The 21,406-nt window shown below is 45.3% G+C and overlaps 1 protein-coding gene across 1 annotated transcript in view; it reads left to right on the top strand.

The window, feature by feature from the left end:
* The window catches only part of parp9 (poly(ADP-ribose) polymerase family member 9), a 123,593-nt gene that overhangs the window by 51,955 nt on the left and 50,232 nt on the right, over positions 1 to 21,406 (top strand). The window contains exon 7 of the mRNA XM_070873614.1: positions 5,098 to 5,167. Coding sequence (XP_070729715.1) covers positions 5,098 to 5,167 — 70 coding nt within the window. The remainder of the gene's footprint in view (positions 1 to 5,097; positions 5,168 to 21,406) is intronic.

The raw sequence follows: 21,406 nt of genomic DNA, 5'->3' as shown, positions 1-21,406 counted from the left end.
TTTGTGGAAGCACAGTCTCCTAAGGCACGTGTTATCGGACAAGTTCAGGTAAGACCGCTTCTCCCTGTAAGTGCGTGGGGTGTAAGATCTCGTCCTCCTCAGCAGTCTGGCACGACTTAGATTGGGCACATAATGCTGTTGAATATACATTCTGCCATCTCTAGTCTGCAGCATGTGCTTGGTCATCAAGACAGGCTGAGAAATAACAGACCCCATTACAATAACTATCAGTATTACACTGAATGTTCACAAGCAATACATTTTCCCACTAAGACACCTAAACTAAATTCCAATCGTCCACAGTATGATAAGATGTTTGTTCAGATGTTCAAATCACCTTAAAAGAACTCCACAGTACATCAAAACTCCCCAGAAGTTTAAGCAGCCTTTTAAATGAAGCGACCTGCGATTTACAAAATGGCGTCCATACCGCTGTGATTAGTTCAGGTGAGAGCAACTTTTTCACAGCGGTTTTTTCGGCGATAAATATTTTCAGCGATATGTGTGCTAGGTGCCAAAAGTAATGCTCGGCGATATTTTGGGTGTTAGTTTCGCCCATTCTGATCTTTATGCCAAAAAAAGTGGGCGGGAGGTATTATTATTTCTCAGCGTTAAGTACATGCCGAAAGTAACAATGGGCAATAAGTGAGCAATAAGTGGGCATTATTTTCTATGTTGTGCCTAAATAGGCGATATCTGGGCGTTATACCTCATCTCAGCGTTAAAATGGACGTTAAGTGGGCGGTATCGATGCAAAAAAAGTGGGACGTCTAGCCCATAGTCTTAGTCCAAGGGGCCGCCCATTTAAAACTGAGATGACGAGAAATTTCTTCTCTGAGGGTTGTAAATCTATGGAATTCTCTGCCCCAGAGAGCTGTAGAGGTTGGGTCATTGCATATATTTAAGGCGGAGATAGACAGATTTTTGAGCGATAAGGGGTAAATGGTTATGGGGAGCAGGCAGGGAAGTGGAGCTGAGTCCATGATCTTATTAAATGGCGGAGCAGGCTCAAGGGGCCAAATGGCCTACTTCTGCTCCTATTTCTTATGTTCTTATGTTCTTAAGCCAGTTATGGCAACAGTTCTTTCTCATCGCAAGGACTGTGTCATTCCCATTTGTGCAAGTCAGTGGCAAATATCATGAGAAATGTTTCAAGTTAAAAAAATGTTTTAAAGAGAAATTATGATTGTATTTGTTTTATTTTTCCAAAGAAGTACATTTTAAGCTAAAATAAAGAAGTGAAATGTTATTAGATGAAAATGTGCTGACATTTATTTTAAAACATCAATAATGCAGTTTTTTTGCTACACTGAAATGTGTATCCTGAAGGAAAACAAAGTATGATCCTTAGAGTGGTTCAAATCACTTACTTTTAATAATATTAACAAGTTACTATCTTAGATTGTGAAAAGGGTGTCAAATGGAGTAAAGTAGTCACAGAAAAGATTCAGGAGGCAGAGACATTTATAAGTGGTTTGATTGCTTCATTGATATAAATTTAAAAGGATACAGGAAAATGAATGCTGTTCAATTGCCTGTATTAATTCAGTAAGTATAAAGTCAGATCCAATAATATGAACTTATTTTGTCACTTTGATCAAACGTCAGATTGACCAGGCTATAAAAAATCAACTACAGTATCTTAACCGATAGCACAAGGATGAAAATATTTTGTAGTTTGGAAATATTTCAATCGACAACACTATTGCCATTCTTGCAGGCGATGGTAATGCTGTAAAATTGAAATGAAATGCAAGTTTGTCGTAGCTTTGTCAGTTTGCAGTCACTATTTTGTTTTGGACATGGTGACAAGCAGTATACAATAGTTTTAGAAATATGCAAGTTATAAAATTATTCATGAGTATGAAAAAAAATTCCAAGCAATATCAAAATTATTACTAAAAGTTTTTTATAAATATAAAAAGAGAAAGAGAGTAGCAAAGAAGAATGTAGGCCCATTAAAGACAAAGGTAGGCACGACTAGAATGAACTATAAGAAAATGTTAGACTAGTTAAGTGTGTACTCTATCCATTTTCACATTGGAGTAAGAGGGCAAAATAGAACCTGACGACAAGACAACCTAAAAATAAGTCAAGGGGAGGAACTTAGTGGATTTAATACAAGTTGGAAAAAAATGGCAATGAAGAAAATAATGGGGCTTAAGATAGGACCTGGATATTTCCCAGAGTATTACAAGGAATAAGTGAGGAAATTGCAGCTGCATTAGAGACAGAGTAATTGAGCACTTGGACAAGGATGAGCTGATCAAAGAGAGTCAGCATGGATATGTGAAAGGTAGGTCATGTCTGGCTAATCTAGTTGAATTTTTTGGTCACTAGCATGGTGGATAGGTAAGTATCTATGGATATATTCTATATTGATTTTCAGAAGGATTTACACAGATAAGGTTCTACACAAAAGATGATCAAAATGAAATAACACAGAATTGGATGTAACCTTGTCACATGAGTTGGTAATTGGTTGGGAGCTAGGAATAAAGGGAATGTTCCCTGACTGGTGGGATGTGACAAGTGATGTTCCCCAGGGATCTGTACTGTGGCCTCAGCTTTTCATCATATATATCAATGTCTTGGATGAAGGAATGCATAATTGTATATTCAAGTTTGCAGATGATACTTAGCTAGAAGGCACAGTATGTTGTGTAGAAGGAAGCAGGAAGTTACAAAGGAACATGGGCAGACTTAAGTGAGTGAACAAAATTATGGCAGTTGGAGTTCAATGTGGGAATGTGTGATGTCATTCATTTTAGAATCATAGAATCATAAAATCATAGAATGGTTACTGCACAGAAGGAGGTCATTCAGCCTGTCGAGCCCATGCCAGCTAGTCCCACTCCCCGCCCTTACCCTGTAGCCCTGCAAAGTTTTTTCCTTCAGACACTTATCCAATTTCCTTTTCAAAGCAACAATTGAGTCTGTCTCCACCACCCTTTCAGGCAGTGCATTCCAGATCCTAACCACTCGCTACGTAAAAAAGTTTTTCCTCATGTCACCTTTGGTTCTTCTGCCAATCACCTTAAATCTGTGTCCTCTGGTTCTCGACCCTTCTGCCAATGGGAACAGTTTCTCTTTATTTACTCTAGCAAAACCATTTCTGATTTTTAACACCTTTATCAAATTGCCTCTTAACCTTCTCTGCTCTAAGGAGAACAACTCCATCTTCTCCAGTCTCTCCACATAACTGAAGTCCTTCATCCTTGGAACCATTCTTGTAATCTTTTCTGCACCCTCTCCAAGGCCTTCACATCCTTCCTAAACTGCAGTGCCCAGAATTGGACGCAATACTCCAGTTGAGGCCGAACCAGTGTTTTATAAAGGTTCATCCTAACTTCCTTGCTTTTGTACTCTATGCCTCTATTTATGAAGCCCAGGATCCCGTATGCTTTTTAAATCACTTTCTTAAACTTTTCTGCATTAAATTTCATCTGCCACGTGTCCGCCCATTCCACCAATCTGTCTATGTCCGCTTAAAGGCTAGCACTATCCTCCTCACTATTTACTATACTTCCAAGTTGTGTCATCTGCAAATTTTGAAATTGTGTCCTGTACACCCAAGACCAAGTCATTAATATATATATAAAAAAACAGTGGTCCTAGTACCGACTCCTATATTCCTCCAGTCAATAAACAACCGCTCACCACTACCCTCTGTTTCCTGTCACTTTGCCAATTTTGTATCCATGCTGCAACTGTCCCTTTTTTTCCATGGGCTTCAACTTTGCTGGAAAGCCTACTATGTGGCACTTTATCAAATGCCTTTTGGAAGTCCATGTACCCCACATCAACCGCATTGCTCTCATCAACCCTCTCTGTTACCTCATCAAAAAAACTCGATCAAATTAATTAAACATGATTTGCCTTTAACAAATCCGTGCTGGCTTTCCTTAATCCACACTTGTCCAAGTGATTGTTAATTTTGTCCCGGATTATCATTTCTAAAAGCTTCCTCACCACCGAGGTTAAACTGACTGGCCTATAGTTGCTGGGTATAACATTTGTAATTCTCCAGTCCTCTGGCACCACTCCTGTGTCTAAGGAGGATTGGAAAATGATGGCCAGTACTTCCGCAATTTTGACCTTTATTTCCCTCAGCATCTGAGGATGCATCCATCCCGGTGACTTATCTACTTCAAGTACAGCCAGCCTTTCTAGTACCTCTGATTTATCAATTTTTAGTCCATACAGTATCTCAACAACCTCCTCTTTCACTACGACTTTGGCAGCATCTTCTTGGTAAAGGCAAATGCAAAGTACTCATTTAGTACCTCAGCCATGCCCTCTGCCTCCATTCGTAGGTTTCCATTTTGATCCCTAATCGGCCCCACCCCTCCTCTTGCTACCCATTTACTATTTATGTGCCAAGAAAGACAAATGGAATATTTTCTTAAAGGGGAGAGACTAGATTTATATTAGATAAGCAAATCAAGTGATATGAAACAAAGTCTGTTAAATGTAGTTGAGGAACAGATAACCCATGATCTAATTGAATGGCAGGACAGGCTCCATAGGGTGAATGGCCTACTCCTGTTCCTATGTTCACAAAAAATTGTAAAATGACAAATATTCTGTCTTGTTATCTGTCGTATTGCCTGAAACTGCAAACTTAATAGTTAGCTAGGTGGCCCTTCCCACGTTTCCCAAATTAAGTGAGTATTTACAGAAAAGAAAAACGAGATGATTGAACTCTAAAGGTTGTAATACTATAATTTCTAACTTAAACCTTAAGCAATATACTCATCTCTTTAAACAAATGCTACAAATTCAATAGTCAAATGCTACAAATTCAATAGTTAAATGCTACAAAAAATTTGAGTCATTCCTTAGTGTCTCATCATTCTGCTTTTCATAATTTGTAATTTGAATTTCTATTTTTCTGAATCACTTTGTGTTCACAATTTCTTAGTTTAAAAAATGTCATGTTTTTAAATCAGTTAAAATACATGTAATTTGAATCTTTTTCAACATTCTCAGTGTATCAAAAACTCCTGTTAAAAATAAAATTGTCATGTTGGACTAATTTAATGGGCTACAAAACAGTTTATTAACAGTGACAACTATCTCCATGTTTATGTTTAGGCATTTCTGCATGAATTATTTATACTAAAACAAATACCTCAACAAAAAGAAAAGCTCATAACAATAACTGGTAAGTTAGCACAATAAGAAAACTGTAGATGGTAGGAATTGATTAGACTTTGACTACAGGGATGCTAAATGTTTCAAATATCCATTACCATTATTTATACTGCAGAACTTCAGGAAATAGCTCTGCAATCCTCACCTAGTTTATGTCCTGATATAGTTTTAAAGCAATGGACCCACATCCTTAAAACAATTGTTCACCTGCAGTTGTTTTCATTTAGGTCAACAGTTGTGAAAGAGCTTTGCTGGTCTGTATGGAACAGGTATGAACACTTCTGGTTCTCAGACAAAACATGTGCCTCTAATAAGTACAAGCATCATCATAGGCAGTCCCTCGGAATCGAGGAAGACTTGCTTCCACTCTTAAAATGAATCCTTAGGTGGCGGAACAGTCCAATACGAGAGGCACAGTCCCTATAGTTGTCCATGAGGGTCCTGACGTTCCAGGTCCTGAACTTCATGTTAGAGGAGTGGAAGATGTCTGTGCGTGAGTTCTTTTAAAGTGGGGTGGTCGTTGCACACCGGCTACCACACGGGCTTCGCTGAGCAAGGTCTTGATCCAGTGGCAAGGGGGTCCAAAATGACTGGAGACCAGGCACTGCTATATGGGCCTAGTTGCCCACAGCGAGATGTTGGCCGCAGGTTCGGCACTGAGTGGCGTGCTTGATGGTAGGTGGTCCGAGGCCTGGTTGGGGGCAGGCATTGGGAGTGTCAGTGGTCCACTGGGGTTCAGAGTGGGAGGTCAGTGGGGTCACAGCCATGGTACTCACCAAGTGCTGGAGGAGGAGAAGAGGCCAGGTCGCCGGTGGGGAAGGAGAGCTCCAGTCATCACTGAAGGAGGAGAGGGGGCCAACCGCCATCATAGAAGAGGAGACCTGGTCGCCGTTGAGGAGGAGGTTTCTTGTGGAGAAGAAGAGGTCTAGCCATCGTCGAAGAGGAAAGGCCCATCTGCCGCCACTGGAGGTGTTCCGATTGCCTCTGGAGGGGTGAAAGGACCGTCACCGGAGGGGTGAAGGGGTGTTTCTGCTTCATCTGCCACTGCTGGTGCCTCCGATTAGGTCCAAGCTGTTCCTCCACTCTGCTTTATGATCCTTATAGTCCAGGTTGCCGCCACAGGAGGCCCGGCCGTCGTTGCCGATGAGTGGTGTGGTGGGAAGCTTAAGGTAGACCCGAACTTGTGGGATTCGCAGAGTTGGGTTTAGAGTAAGGGTTTAAGTGTTTAAGCAACTGTAAGGGATTAAGTGTTTAAGTACAAGCAACACCGCTGCCAGAGATCAAGCCAGCTGCATCTCTTTTGTTGGTGCGCATGATCTCCTGCATAAATACTGCCTTGTCACTTACTTCCATGTTGCTAATGGTAAAGCAATAGAATAAATGAGGTTTTTTTGGAAACTGCCCTGATCAAAAAAAAACACAAAATTCTATTAATTTTGTTGTATGCCATTTCTTCATGTACATAAGAAGCAGGAGTAGGGCCCCTCGAGCCTGCTCCGCCTTTCAATAAGATCATGGTTGATATGATACTGGCCTCAACTCCACTTTCCCACCCATTCCCCATAACAATTGACTTCCTTTTTGTTCAAAAATCAATCTATCTCCACCTTAAATATGTTCAATGACCCAGCCTCCACAGCTCTCTGGGGTAGAGAATTCCAAAGATTCATGACACCCTGAGAGAAGAAATTCCTCCTCATTTCCGTTTTAAATGGATGACCCCTTATTCTGAACCTCTGCCCCCAGTTCTAGATTCCCCCACAGGGGGAAACATCCTCTCTGCATCTGCCCTGTCAAGCCCCCTCAGAATCTTATAAGATCACCTCTCATTCTTCTGAACTCCAATGAGTAAAGGCCCAACCTGCTCAACCTTTCTTCATAAGACAACCCCTTCATCTCAGGAATCAACCTAGTGAACCTTCTCTGAACTGCCTCCAATGCAAGTATATCCCTCCTTAAATAAGGAGACCAAAACTGTATGCAGTACTCCAGGTGTGGTCTCAGCAACACCTTGTACAGTTCTAGTAGGACTTCCCTACTTTTATACTCCAGCCCCCTTGCAATAAAGGCCAACATTCCATTTGCCTTCCTAATTACTTGCTGTACCTGCATGCTAACCTTTTGTTTTTCATGTACAAGGATCGCTCTGTACCACAGCATTTTGTAATCTCTCCCCATTTAAATAATAATTTGCTTTTTTATTTTTCCTACCAAAATGGATAACCTCACATTTTCCCACATTATACTCCATCTGCCAAATTTTTGCCCACTCACTTAGTCTGTCTATATCCCTTCAGAGATTCTTTGCAGCCTCCTCACAACTTGCTTTCCCATCTATTTCCTAGAACTCTCCTGTATAAACCAACCCATCATATTTACATTGAATATAAATTAATCTTTTAGATAACATTCAGCATTTCTTGTCCCTCATAAGAAATTTCTTTATTTTTCCTTAAATATGGGAGTTCACAGGTGGCATGAACCCACAGGTGTCAGCTGCTCTTAGGTACCCAGCCAAATAGCCTATCTTCATGTGTAAGCAAGTGATATGGAGCTATGATGGGTAAATGAAGTCGAGATACAAATCAGCCGTCTGAATAGTCCTAACTGAGCCCAATCTCATCCTCACCCATATCCACATGGACTGTCCAGCAGGGGTCAATGGATAGTGACAAGCACAGCTTGCCTTCTTTCTCCATTCTAGTCCAAAAATGCTGAAGTATCAATCATCTAGCTGAGATTAGCTTTTTCATCATAGACCAGTATCATAAACTTGGGACCACCTTGATCTGGCTCAGTGCCACATATGGGGTTGTATTGAGCCACTCGGGGATCCCAATTCAGAAATTAAGCGGCTGCATTATTCCGATGCATACATGTAACTGCATTTTTATTCAATAATTAGACTACATACAGTTGCTAAGAATTGTTATCCAGTATTCTCTTCACAGCTTTCAAAGTTTATTCTAATACATTTGCCTACAAAACCAAGCAGTGAAATTGAGCCCATATCGTAAGATCACATCTTTGGCTTTATGTCAACTGGCATCATTCCCTCCTGAATTCATGCACTGCCTCAGTTATTCTCCTTTCCTGATCAGGATGTGATGTTGCCAAAATGAAGTGGAGTATTTTGTCTTGCTTTAGCTTGACAGAGGTTCTTTTAATTTAGGAACATCGGAGAGGCCATTCAGCCCCTCCATTCAGATGGCTGATCTGTAACTTGACTCCATTTACCCATCTTAGCTCCATATTACTTGATACCCTAATATAACAAAAATCTATCGATCTTGGTCTTGAAAGCTCCAATTGTCCAAGTACCCACAAGTTTTAGGGGCAGAGAATTCCAGATGTCTACTACCCTTTGTGTGAAAAAGCGCATCCTGATTGCCCGACTAAATGACTTAGCTCTAATTTTAAGATTATGTCCCCTCGACCTTGATTCCCCCATCAGAAGGAAATAGATTCTCTGTATCTACCCTATTGAATCTTTTTAGCATTTTAAACACCTCGATTAAATCACTCCTTAATCTTCTATACTCAAGGAAATACAAATCAAGTTTATGCAACCTGTGCTCATAATTTAACCTTAGAAGCCCCGGAATCATTCTGGTGGATCTGCACTGCTCCCCCATCAAGGCCAATATATCCTTTCCGAGATGTCATGCCCAAAATTGAACTCCAGATGGGGTCTAACCAAGGCTCTGTACAACTGAAGCATAACTTCCTCCCCTTTGTAATCAGCTCCCTTGAGATTTTTTGATTGCTTTCGTCCCACGCTATCTCAAGTAAGCTTTCTTGGGTTATCTCTAAAACCATAGGCTATCAACTCAAATGTTTCAGAGCTTTTTAAATCAATTGGACAGCTCGACTCATTGTCAGTTTGGAATGTTCAATAAATAGGCCAGACTATAAGAAGAAAAATATATAAAGATTAACAATAAAATAATAGTTTAGCATAGATATCGTGAACATTATATTCCTTTTGAGGACATTGTCTGTAACGTTACATAGCACATTGCAGCATATTTGCTTGGTCATGTACCTAATTATACGGTAAAAACAGAGTAAACAACAATTTGCATTTATATAATGCCTTTTAATGTAGTAAAATGTCCCAAGGTGCTTCACAGGAGCATTATCCAACAAAATTTAATACTGAGCCACATAAGGAAATATTAGGACAGGTGACCAAAAATCTTGGTCAAAAAGCATCGTAAATGTGGAATGAAAGGCAAGCAGGTTTAGGGAGGGAATTCCAGCACTTAGGTGTAGGGAGCTGAAGACACGCTCGCCAATGGTGGAGCGGTTTAAAATCAAGAATGCTTAAGGCCAGATTTGGAGGAGCGCAGAGATCTTGGGGGGCGGGGGATTGTGGGGCTAGAGGAGGCTACAGAGATAGGCTACCTTAGGCTACACGTACTCATCTCCTGTTCTTATCTTATAGTCAGAAATTATCTCATCATTCTAGCTCTACATTAGCTGACTAAGTGGTGGCCTCATTCTCTTATCTTGGCTGGAAACGCAGGCCTAGGAAATTGAGTAGGCCAGAAACCTGCCTGTGCCACTGCGTACCGAAGTTAACAGCTGCCTGCAAAAAGAGCACAAGTGGCACCGATATTTTGGTGCTGCCTGCTGATTTACATTCGCGCTGCGCAAAACCTACAGTTTTGCAGTAACGCGCTGTTTCGGGCAGTAGTCTCAGCAGGTGGCCATAGAGTTCTCTTAAAGCTAGCCTGTTATTTTAGAGGGCAGTGTCGATCCCTTAAAGGGGAACTGCTTTCTAAAATGAAAAAAGTAATCATTTAAAAATAGGCAGTTTTTAGCCCTTCGAGCTCAACTGCCTTCTGAAAAAAATAATTAAAATAATATCGAAATGGCAGTCTTCAAAAGCTGAATTGCCTTCCGCACGTAAAAAAATAGTGAAAGTGCTTCAGCACTAACACACATGGCTCAGTAAGCCAGGGAAGGGACACCCAGGTTCTCGTATGTAGCACTCCAGCTCTGTGCAGAGAGTCAACACTGAAAGAGAGATCCTCTACCCACAGGGGGTCAGGAGGCCCTCCAGAAAGAATGATGTGGGACCAGACCACCGAGGCCGTCACTGCCCGCAGTGTCACCCCCATCACCTGCCTCCAGTGCCCAAAGAAGTTTTGTGAACTCAGTCCAGTGACCAAAGTCAGTGAATGCATCTTCAAAAGCCATCTCCTACCAACTGCACCACTAGCCTCATGCACTGCTCATTGCACAACAACCACCGCGCCCCCCCCCCCCTCCTCTCCCTGGACCCCATCACTCACATACCAACAATCTGTACCAAACACAAGGCACACCTCACATTCCTAGCTTCACCTCATGCCATTGGAGGAGATGGTGCTGGCCATTTTTGGCAAGGGCATGGCTGAGCCCTTTCCCAGCAGTGGACTGAATGGATACAAGATGCTGGCATCATCATATGTTATCCTCCTTCTCACATCCCACTTACCCATCAACACCCAATATCTTCTGATGTACAAGCTGTGCATGGTGTATGCATGCAGCCCTTGCTTTCCCGCCTTCGCCTCACCACAACTCCACCCTTATGCCTTCTTCATTTCAGACACCCACGAAATGCAGCCTGCCCAGCCAGTGGGTGACTAAGAAGAGGGAGAAGAGTGTGAAGAAGAAGAAACACCGTCACTCAATTTCACACTCCCAGCCACCAGCTCCTCGGTCGTCCAGCAAGGCCATTTGCAGTGTCCCCCACTGAAAGTCAGCAGCCTTCCATCAGCCATGCTGCAGCCACTGGGATAGCAATGTATAACATCAGTAGGCTAGGCAAAGGCACACACAAGACACACACAAGATAGTCACTAAGGAAATATACATAAGGGTGATTAGTTGACTTCTTGATGTCATATTTAATGGATATGTATAAGATTGGAATGGAAATTTTGCTTTGTGGTGGCTTTTATTTCAGCATTGAGGCCAAGAGGACGCTGTGATGGTTAGTAACAGAGGGAAGGTAAGGTGTGGGACAAATGTTGAAAGGGGAATTGGGATTGTGGTCTCTGATACCGCAGGCGGATGATTTCATCCCAGATATCCCGGTCAGAAAGGGGCTATCTGGGATGCATCCTTCCGCTTCCTCCACTTCTGCTTTTTCCTCTTCCTTGTCTTCCTCGTCCCTCTGCAAGTGGATGCTGGAAGTCTGAAATAAATGCAGAAAATACTGGAAGTACTCAGCAGGTGAGGCAGAATCTCGACCTGACATGTTAACTCTGTTTTTCTCTCCGCGGATGTTGCCTGACCTGCTGAGTATTTCCAGCATTTTCTGTCTTCTCAGAGGCCTTTCTTTACCATCCTAAGCCTTGCAAGCGTCCAGCAGTATTCCCTGTCCACTTTAAAAAGTTTTAACATCTATTGCTCCAAGCCTCTACTTCAATAAAATATTTTTAAAAGTCCAAACTTATCTGAAAGATCTGTGTGCCCCTTTAAGAAGCCCTGACAGCATTCCTGCAGGGCTGCTTCATGCACGCTTTTCTGTGCGTAGTTAGGAGCCAGTGTAATGATGAGCGAAAATGTCCGAGTTAGGAGTTGTGGAGTCAAGTTAGGTATTGCCGCTGATTGACATCACAATTTGCTAATTCACATTTTAGACACCAGCGCTGTCAACTGCAGTACTATGACCCTTACCAAAATAGCAGCTGCCATGTGCCACGCTGAAAGCGAGGCGCTTGCCTTTTTTCCAGAAAACAGCATTAACAGCCACAAAATTTGTGCTGCCGGCTCATAATAATGATTGCACTGCAGATCTCAGTGCTATACAGGCTTCTGATTGGCTTAGTGCTCAATGGGGGTGGGCGGGCGGGGTGGGGGGGGCGCGAGGGGTGGTGGTAAACGGGGTGTGCAATATCGGGTACAGTCTATCAGCCAATAATGTTTGGCCTAGGCTCTCTGCACTACTTAAAAGGGAGGTGCTTTGATGCAGCAGCACCTCATTGTCGTTGCAGACTGTAGCCATGGCACAGCTACAACACAGAGAAAGAGTCAGAAGGTTTTCCGACACTGCTCTCGCGGCCTTGGTCATGGCAGTGGAGAGTAGGCAGGGTGTCCTGTTCCTGCACAATGGCAGGAAGCCATCCAAGGCCACTTGGAGACGGCTCTGGCAAGAGATAACTAGCTGCGTGACGGCCAACAGTGCGATTCCAAGGATCACACGGCAGGTCAAGTTGAGTGAAGGCTTAAGCAAATGCCACATCCTACCATCTGCATCACAACTCTCACACACTGCTCAATGCACCACACCTCCATCACACACCTACCAACAATCTCAACGTATCACAGCTCACTCCTCCCAATCATGGCATCACTTCACCCTCACAATCTTATCACTGCTGCAACACTTACACCCACATCTCCTCCTTTGCACACACTGACAGCTATTCAACTATGGCAGGCACATCACCCAAATACATTGCACTACACTCACTGACAGACTTCCCTTTCTCTTGCAGGCCAAGGTGGCTTTCAACCATCAGGAGTAGCAGCAGATAGGAGGCAGCCAAGCCGCTTTACAGACCTTGAGCCAACAGGAGGGGTCCATGTTCGGCACCATTAGAGGGGAAGTAACCGAGGCCGTGGCAACGGGCAAAGTTGAAACCCTTGCTGACAATGATGGTGTGATTATTCCTAATCCTTCTTACATCCCACTTTCCCCCCATCTCCCAATCTCCTCTCACAAGCCGCTGATGCTGTATGCATAAGTATCTTGCTTTCCACCCCCCTCCGCTCATTACAAGCCGACCCTTGTGCCTTTCTGCTTTCAGATGACCAAGAACTGCCTGCAGACCAGCCTGTCCCCAAAGTAATGGAGGAGAATGGAGAAGAAAAAGACGCACCGTCACTGCATCTGACACTTACAGACACCAGCTCAGAAACTCTCTGTACGGAAGGTAGAGGGTATTATAGATGTGGGATCTACACATGGTGAGGCACTGGGCATGAATGGGCTGCAGCAGGGCCAGGGGGAAAGAGTAGCTTGAGGGCCAGCTCCCCGGAGGGCGAGGTCATGCACGAATTCTGCTGCACACGACTCAGATGATGATCTCGATGGGGCGGCCTTCAGAAGAAGGGTGATGGGATGCACACCGAAATACTAGGTGTGATGGGAAGCCTGCCAGAGAGCCTCCTGGCAAAGCCAAGGAGCATGGAGGAATTCGGCTCCAATATTGGATGGAGCTTTGCGCAGAGCTTGGAGCCCAGGATTTCCAGACTGGAAATGATGAACAATTACAAGAGAGATCTTGCCAACCCAACCCGAGACATTGCTGTGTGTGATGAGTGTGTTGCAGCTTCCATTGCAGCACGGGCGGAAGCGACCATGAGTCTCAGTGCTGCAGTGGAAGCTCAGACTGCTGCCATGCACGATCAGTCTGCTCTCATGCAGTCTCAACTTCCTGCCACCCAAGTTCAAACTGCGGCCATCATTGCTGGGTTTACGAGTGTCGAAAGGGGCTTGCACGATGTCGCAGCAGGTCAGCATCTGCCCTGCAACAGATTGCGAGGGATGCTGAGGTGTTGCCCTGGGGGAGTGGCAGTGGGTCAGCAGAGCAGGAACCTGCTGCCCTCTCTCAGGATGACAGCATTCCTACTCGCACCACTCTGTCATTGCCCTTGCCGCTGCCAGTCAGCCCAGTCTGCTGCCACTCCTGCTAAGGTGGGGCAGTTTACAGCTGGGCCTTCTAGGTCCAGAGCTGCTCGAGGTCATCCTGCAAGGCAAGCTGAAGTCTCCCATAATGAAACTCAACAGTCTTCCACTAGCCATGCTGCAGTCACTGTGTCGGAACATTAGAATAGGCAAACAAATATGAAAGACAGACACTGAGGGAAGGCACAAGGGTGATTAGTTCATATTGTAATGTTAATTGAGTACTGATAATTTATAAATCTTATTTGGAATGTGTGTTTTGTGGTAGCTCTCATTTCAGCTTTGTGCCCAGGAGGATGATGTGATGCTCCGTGACAGAGGGATGGTGTGATGGGGATGTGGTGAGCAATGGAGATCTGGGGTTTCATTCATTGGAATCTGAGTCTGATGAGGCACTCATGGACAGCCTGTCTGGAAGGGGGATTTGCTGCCTGCCTTCTCCCTCCTCGTCCTCCTCCACTTTCTCTTCCTCTTGCTCCTCTTCCTCCTCCTCTCCATCATCCTCCTCTTCCTGAAGTGGTCCTGCAATCCCTGCAGGCAAGGGCTGTGCCCTCATGATGGCCAATTGTGATGCATGCAGCAGACCAGTACAAAATGGGACACCCGATCCAGAGAGTACTGGACGCCTCCTCACGAGGCAGCAGAACTGTTGCTTCAGCCGCCCAATAGTCTGCTCAATGATGTTTCTGGTGGCAGCGTGGCTTTCATTATACGAGTGCTGGGCACAAGTGGTGGGGTTGCGGAGGGGAGTCATCAGTCAGGTGCAGAGCGAATAGCCCTTATTTCCGAGCAGCCACCCTCGAGTTTGATGTAGTGGCTGGAAGATTGCTGGCAGCTGGATTGGCACAGGATGAAGGGCGTGGTCGCACAACAACTGCACGTTAAGTGAGTGGTAGCCTTTGCCGTGACAGAACATCTCAGGATTGGTATACGGTGCCCGCAAAGCCGTGTGAGTGCAGTCGATGCTGCCCTGTACCATGGGGAAGCCTGCTATCCTGGCAAAGCCACATGGGTGCTCCTCCCACTTCTCTCTGTTCAGAGAAAAGACAAAGTAGTCCCTTCTGGTGTAGCGAGTCTCTGTGACTTCCGGATGCAGCGATGGATGGCATATCAAGAGATATTAGTTATGTCTTCTGTTGCAGACTAGAAGTATCCGCTGGCGAAGGAATTGAGGATCACAGTGATGTTGAGGGCTACTGGGAGAGCCATGGGCATCGTGCTCTGAGGCTGCAGGTCTGGTTGTAGGAAGTGGCAGAGTTCTGCGACCACCGCCTTGGTAAAGCAGAACCTCCTACTACACTGCTCCTCGATTAAGTAACAGATAAGAGAAGTGCCCTCAGAAGAACCTAGTTGGGTAAGGCCTCTTGTTGATAGCCATCCTGGCCCTCTTTCTCTTCCCTCGGCATACGTCTTCTCCTCTTCTTCGCTGATTCCGTTCCATCTCCCGAAGATACTCAAGCACGAGGGGATTGCAAATTGAGCCCCCATGACTGTGAGCATGTGGTGTGAGTAGAAACCTTTAAATGAGAATAAAGGCATTTTCCACTTGCACCAACACTCCCTGTCACCTCAGGAACTTGAAACAAGTTTAGAAAGCTGCAAGAGTTGCAGAAACTTGTACAGAGCAAGTCAAACTGAGAAACTGTCAGCTGCAAGTTGTTGATGATTATCCCTTTAAATAAGGCTGCTGGATGCTCCTTCCTACTTGTCAATGCTTGATCAGCTGGCCAGTACCACAAGCCGGTAAGTGGAGCAGCGAATGTGAAATGGCAGATCGGTTGTCAAGTGAGCATTGCTGGACGACAGAGGAGAGGCGTTGGAGTAGGATAGTGGGGTCAAATGACTGCAGACAAGTCAAGAAGGATAAGAATGGATAGTTTACTATGGTCACAGTCATATAGGATGTAAAATTTGTGACTTTTAGGGCTGTTTTTGTCCTGTGGCAAGGGCGGAAACCAAATTGCAGGGATTCAAACATGGAGTTCCGGGAAAGGTAGACACGGATTTGGGATGGCAACAACCTGTTTGAGGACTTTGGAGAGGAAAGGGAGGTTGGAGATGGGATAATAGTTTTGACAGAGGGTTCAAGGGTGGATTTTTTGAGCACCATCATCATAGGCAGTCTCTCGAAACTGAGGAAGACTTGCTTCCACTCTGAAAGTGAGTTCTTAGGTGACTGAACAGTCCAATACGGGAACTACAGTCTTTGTCACAGGTGGGACAGACAGTCATTGAAGGAAAGGATGGGTGGGACTGGTTTGCCGCATACTCCTTCCGCTGCCTGCGCCTGTTTTCTGCATGCTCTCGGCGATGAGACTCGAGGTGCTCAGCGCTCTCCCGGATGCACCTCCTCCACCTAAGGCGATCTTTGGCCAGAGACTCCCAGGTGTCGGTGGGGATGTTGCACTTTTACATTAAACATCCGCAATACAAAGGTCTTCCACCAACCTGACCCCGTCACACAGCACTGTCCCCCAGTCATCCACGGCGCGGCCCTGGACAACATGGACCACTTTCCATACCTCGGGAGCCTATTATCAGCAAGGGCAGACATCGACGACGAGGTTCAACACTGCCTCCAGTGCGCCAACGCAGCCTTTGGCCGCTTGAGGAAAAGAGTGTTCGAAGATCAGGCCCTCAACTCTGCCACCAAGCTCATGGTCTACAGGGCTGTAGTAACATCCGCCCTCCTGTATGGCTCAAAGACGGGACCATATACAGTAGACACCTCAAATCGCTGGAGAAATACCACCAACGATGTCTCCGCAAGATCCTGCAAATCCCCTCGGAAGGTAGATGCACCAACGTTAGCATCCTTGATCAGGCCAACATCCCCAGCATCGAAGCACTGACCACACTCGACCAGCTCCGCTGGGCGGGCCACATTGTTCGCAAGCCTGACACAAGACTCCCAAAGCAAGCGTTCTACTCGGAACTCCTACACGGCAAGCAAGCCCCAAGTGGGCAGAGGAAACATTTTGAGGAGAGGGGTGATGATGGCAGATTTGAAAGGGGAGGGGGACAGAACCAGAGGAGAGGTAACCATTAACAATATCAGCTAACATGAGAGCCAGGAAGGGAAGTCAGGTGGTCAGCAGTTTGGTGGGAATAGGGTTGAGGGAGCAGGAGCTGGGTTTCATGACAAGCTGAGCACAGAGAGGGCATGAGGGGAGTTCGGATGAAAACTAGAGAAAGATTCTGTGAGTGTAATATTATGTAACTAATGAAGGAGAATGAGCAACATCTATCGTTATGTGGAGATCCTTACTAACCAATCAAATTGATAATTTGCTGCCTCAGGAAAATAGATTATGTTCCCATGCGCCCATGTTATGTATAAGGAAAAGCTGTCAAGTTTTAAAATAGGAAAGTTATCAATGCAAATCACTGAATCAAAGCTCTGGGAAGCTTATTTTGGCAGTTCAAAGTATGTCTGCCAGGAAACTGAAATGAATGAGAAGATGTAACAATTGTTGAAATAGTATAATTGCACTAGGAAAAGCTTTTACTCACAATGGCACCAAATAATAAACGGAGTCTGAAGGAAAAGGAAGCTTTGGAAGCTTTTACTCACATTGACACCAAATAAGAATGGAAGCCTGAAGGAAAGGGAAGTGGGAATGGTCGAAGGAAAAAGCAATGCCATCCAAAGTAGGTTAGCAGCCCTCCTGATCCATAACAATGAAAAGCAAGTGGTAGTGGCAAATGGGAAAACAATCTAAAAGTGACCACACCAACACAAATGTAAATCGCATCCACTTTCTAATGTAGAGATCCAACTCTCATCATACAACATGGAATGCTCCACTGCCATAATGAGTGAGCCAAACATCCAACTCCTTCACTTGCTGCACCCACTTAGCAGGGATAATTTCCACCATCCCCCTCCTGAGCACTGATTCCTGTAAGCCCCAACCCTCTCTTCCAAAATAGAGCTCGGATTCGCAACCCTACTTTGAAAAAAGATTAGTCTAACACTGAGCAGAAGCCTCTCTCCACACCATGCAGTCATTAATGTGTCCCCTCATGAACAGCTTTCCGCAACTCAGCAGATATTGAACCCCAATTTTAAAAAAAGTTGTTCATGGGATATGGACGTCGCTGGCGAAACCAGCATTTATTGACGATCCCTAATTGCCCTTGAGATGATGGTGGTGAGCAATCTTCTTAAACCACTGCAGTCCGTGTGGTGAAGGTACTCCCACAGTGCCGTTAGGGAGGGAGTTCCAGTTTTTTGACCCAGCGATGATGAAAGAATGGTGATATACTTCTAAGTCAGGATGGTGTGTGACTTGGAGGGGAATGTGGAGGTGGTGGTGTTCCCATATGTCTGCTGCCCTTGTCCTTCTAGATGGTAGAGGTCGCGGGTTTGTGAGGTGTTGCCAAAGAAGCCTTGGTGAGTTGCTATAGTGCATCTTGTAGATGGTACACACTGCAGCCACGGAATATCAATGATAGAGGGAGTGAATGTTTAAGGTGGTGGATAAGGTGCCAATCAAGCAGGCTGGATTGTGACAAGCTTCTTGAGTGCTGTTGAAGCAGCATTCGGCCAGGCAAGGGGAGAGTATTCCATCATACTCCTGACTTGTGCTTTGTAGATGGTGGAAAGGCTTTGGGGAGTCGAGAGGTGAGACACTCGCCACAGAATACCCAGCTTCTGCCCTGCTCTTGTTGCCACAGTATTTATGTGGCTGGTCCAGTTAAGTTTCTGGTCAATGGTCATCCCCCAGGATGTTGATGGTGGGGATTCGACAATGGTAATGCTATTGATTGCCAAGGGGCAGTGGTTAAACTCTCACTTTTTGTAGATAGTCATTGCCTGGCACTTGTGTGGTGCAAATGGTACTTGCCACTTATCAGCCCAAGCCTGAATGTCATCCAAGTCTTGCTGCATGCGGGCATGGATTGCTTCATTATCTGAGGGGTTGCGAATGGCACTGAACACTGTGCAGTCATCAGCGAACATCCCCACTTCTGACCTTATGATGGACGAAACGTTATTGATGAAGCAGCTGAAGATGGTTGGGCTGAGGACACTGCCCTGGGGAACTCCTGCAGCAATGTCCTGGGGTTGTGATGATTGACTTAAAACCCCACCACAACCATCTTCCTTTGCGTTAGGTATGACACCAGCCAATGGAGAGTTTTCCCCCGATTCCCATTGACTTCAGTTTTACTAGGGTTCCTTGATGCCACACTCATTCAAATGCTGCCTTGATGTCAAGGGCAGTCACCCTCACCTCACCTCTGGAATTCAGCTCTTTTGTCCATGATTGGACCACGGCTGTAATGAGGACTGAAGCCGAGTGGTCCTGGCAGAACAAAAACTGGGCATCGGTGAGCAGGTTATTGGTGAGTAAGTGCCGCTTAACAGTACTGTTGATGCCTACTTCCATCACTTTGCTGATGATTGAGAGTAGACTGATTGTTATGTATGCAACACCTTGAAACCAGCATTCTACTGCCACCAAGGGATGCGTCTGTTGGAGTCCCAAGGGATCCCAGCATCCCTTGGGAGCACTATAAGCAGGCCTCCTATGCTGTGCCAGCACATTGGAGTCAGAATAAAGAGACTAAGGTCACACTTACTCAAGCCTAGAGTACTCAGTCACATTGCTTTATTTGAGACATAAAAACTGGCGAGGAGTAATAGATCACGAACCATCACGCAAAAATGCAGAGAACTGTTGGTATCCAGGAGAAATTCTCAGAAGGTGACGATTGGGAAGCCTTCGTGGAGCGACTTGACCAATACTTTGTGACCAATGAGCTGTAAGGGAATGCGAATGCTGCCAAACGAAGGGCGATCCTCCTCATCGTCTGCGGGGCGAAACCTATGGTCTCATGAAGAATCTTCTTGTTCCGGTGAAACCAACAACTAAGTCATATGAAGAACTGTGTATGCTGATCCGGGAGCACCTAATTCTGAAGGAGAGCGTTCTGATGGCAAGGTATCGATTTTATACATGTCAATGGTCTGAAGGCCAGGAAGTGGTGAGCTACATCGCCAAACTAAGGCCCCTTGCAGGACATTGCGAATTTGTTGGATTCCTGGAGCAAATGCTAAGAGACATTTTTGTGCTTGGCATTGGCCATGATGTTATCCTTCGCAAACTATTGACTGTTGAAACACCGAACCTGAGCAAAGCCCTCACGAAAGCCCAGGCATTTATGTCCACCAGCGATAATACCAAACAAATTTTGCAGCATAAAGATGCTTCGGCAAGTACTGTACACAAAGTAACGTCGTTTTCAGGCAGGACTGCATAGGGCAGAACGTAAACGCCTGCAGCTGCACGACCTCAGATGACTCAGAGTCCACCATCAAGTGTGAATGGGAGGCGATTAACATCTTGTTGATGCTGCAGAGGTGATCATTGAGCCCATCAATGCCGCTTCAAACACTATGCATGCAAAGGCTGTGAAACAATAGGATACCTCCAGTAAATGTGCAGACAAGCTGTAAACCCTGCAAACCACCACGCTGCAGAGGAAGACCGATCCATGGCGGATCAAACTGAACTAGAGACTCAAACCGAGGAGGCAGAAGTGTATGGGATACACACCTTCACCACTAAATGTCCACCGATCATGTTAAAAGTTGAACTGAACGGAATTCCAGTATCCATGGAATTGGACACGGGTGCGAGTCAGTCTCTCTTGAGCAAAAAGGCCTTCAAGAGGCTGTGGTGCAACAAGGTACAAAGGCCCAAGCTGAGCCCTATTCATACCAAGCTGAGAACTTATACTAAAGAGCTGATCCCTGTAATTGACAGTGCAGCAGTAAAAGTCTCCTATGATGGAACGGTGCACAAACTACCACTATGGATTGTACCAGGAGATGGCCCCACCCTGTTTGGCAGAAGCTGGCTGGGAAAAATCCGCTGGAACTGGGACGACATCCGAGCGCTTTCGTCCGTCGACGACGTCTCATGTGCCCAGGTTTTGAGCAAGGTCCCGTCGTTGTTTGAGCTAGGGATTGGAAATTTCTCTGGGGTGAAGGTGCAGATCCACTTGGTTCCCGGTACACGACCCATGTGCGGTGCCATACATGATGTGAGAGAAAGTGGAGATCGAGCTGGACAGGCTGCAACGAGAGGGCATCATCGCACCGGTTGAGTTCAATGAGTGGACCAGTCCGATTATTCCGGTTCTCAAGGGCGATGACACGGTCAGAATTTGTGGGGACTATAAAGTAACGATTAATCGTTTTTCGCTGCAGGACCAGTACCCACTACCCAAGGCAGACAACCTATTTGTGGCGCTGGCAGGAGGGAAGATGTTCACTAAGTTGGACCTGACCTCAGCCTACATGACGCAAGAGCTGGCGGAATCTTCGAAAGGCCTCACCTGCATCAACACGCACAAAGGTCTGTTCATCTACAATAAATGTCCGTTTGGGATTCGATCAGCCACGGCTATTTTTCAAAGGAACATGGAAAGTCTGCTAAAGTCGGTTCCGTGCACCGTGGTTTTCCAGGACGACATATTGATCACAGGTCGGGACACCATCGAACACTTGCAGAACCAGGAAGAGGTTTTAAGTTGGCTAGATCGTGT

This window comes from Pristiophorus japonicus, chromosome 3 (genome assembly GCF_044704955.1).
Source record: "Pristiophorus japonicus isolate sPriJap1 chromosome 3, sPriJap1.hap1, whole genome shotgun sequence".
NCBI classification, from domain to species: domain Eukaryota; kingdom Metazoa; phylum Chordata; class Chondrichthyes; family Pristiophoridae; genus Pristiophorus; species Pristiophorus japonicus.
Note: the sequence above shows the minus strand (reverse complement) of the source record. Positions and strands in the feature narration are given on the sequence as shown.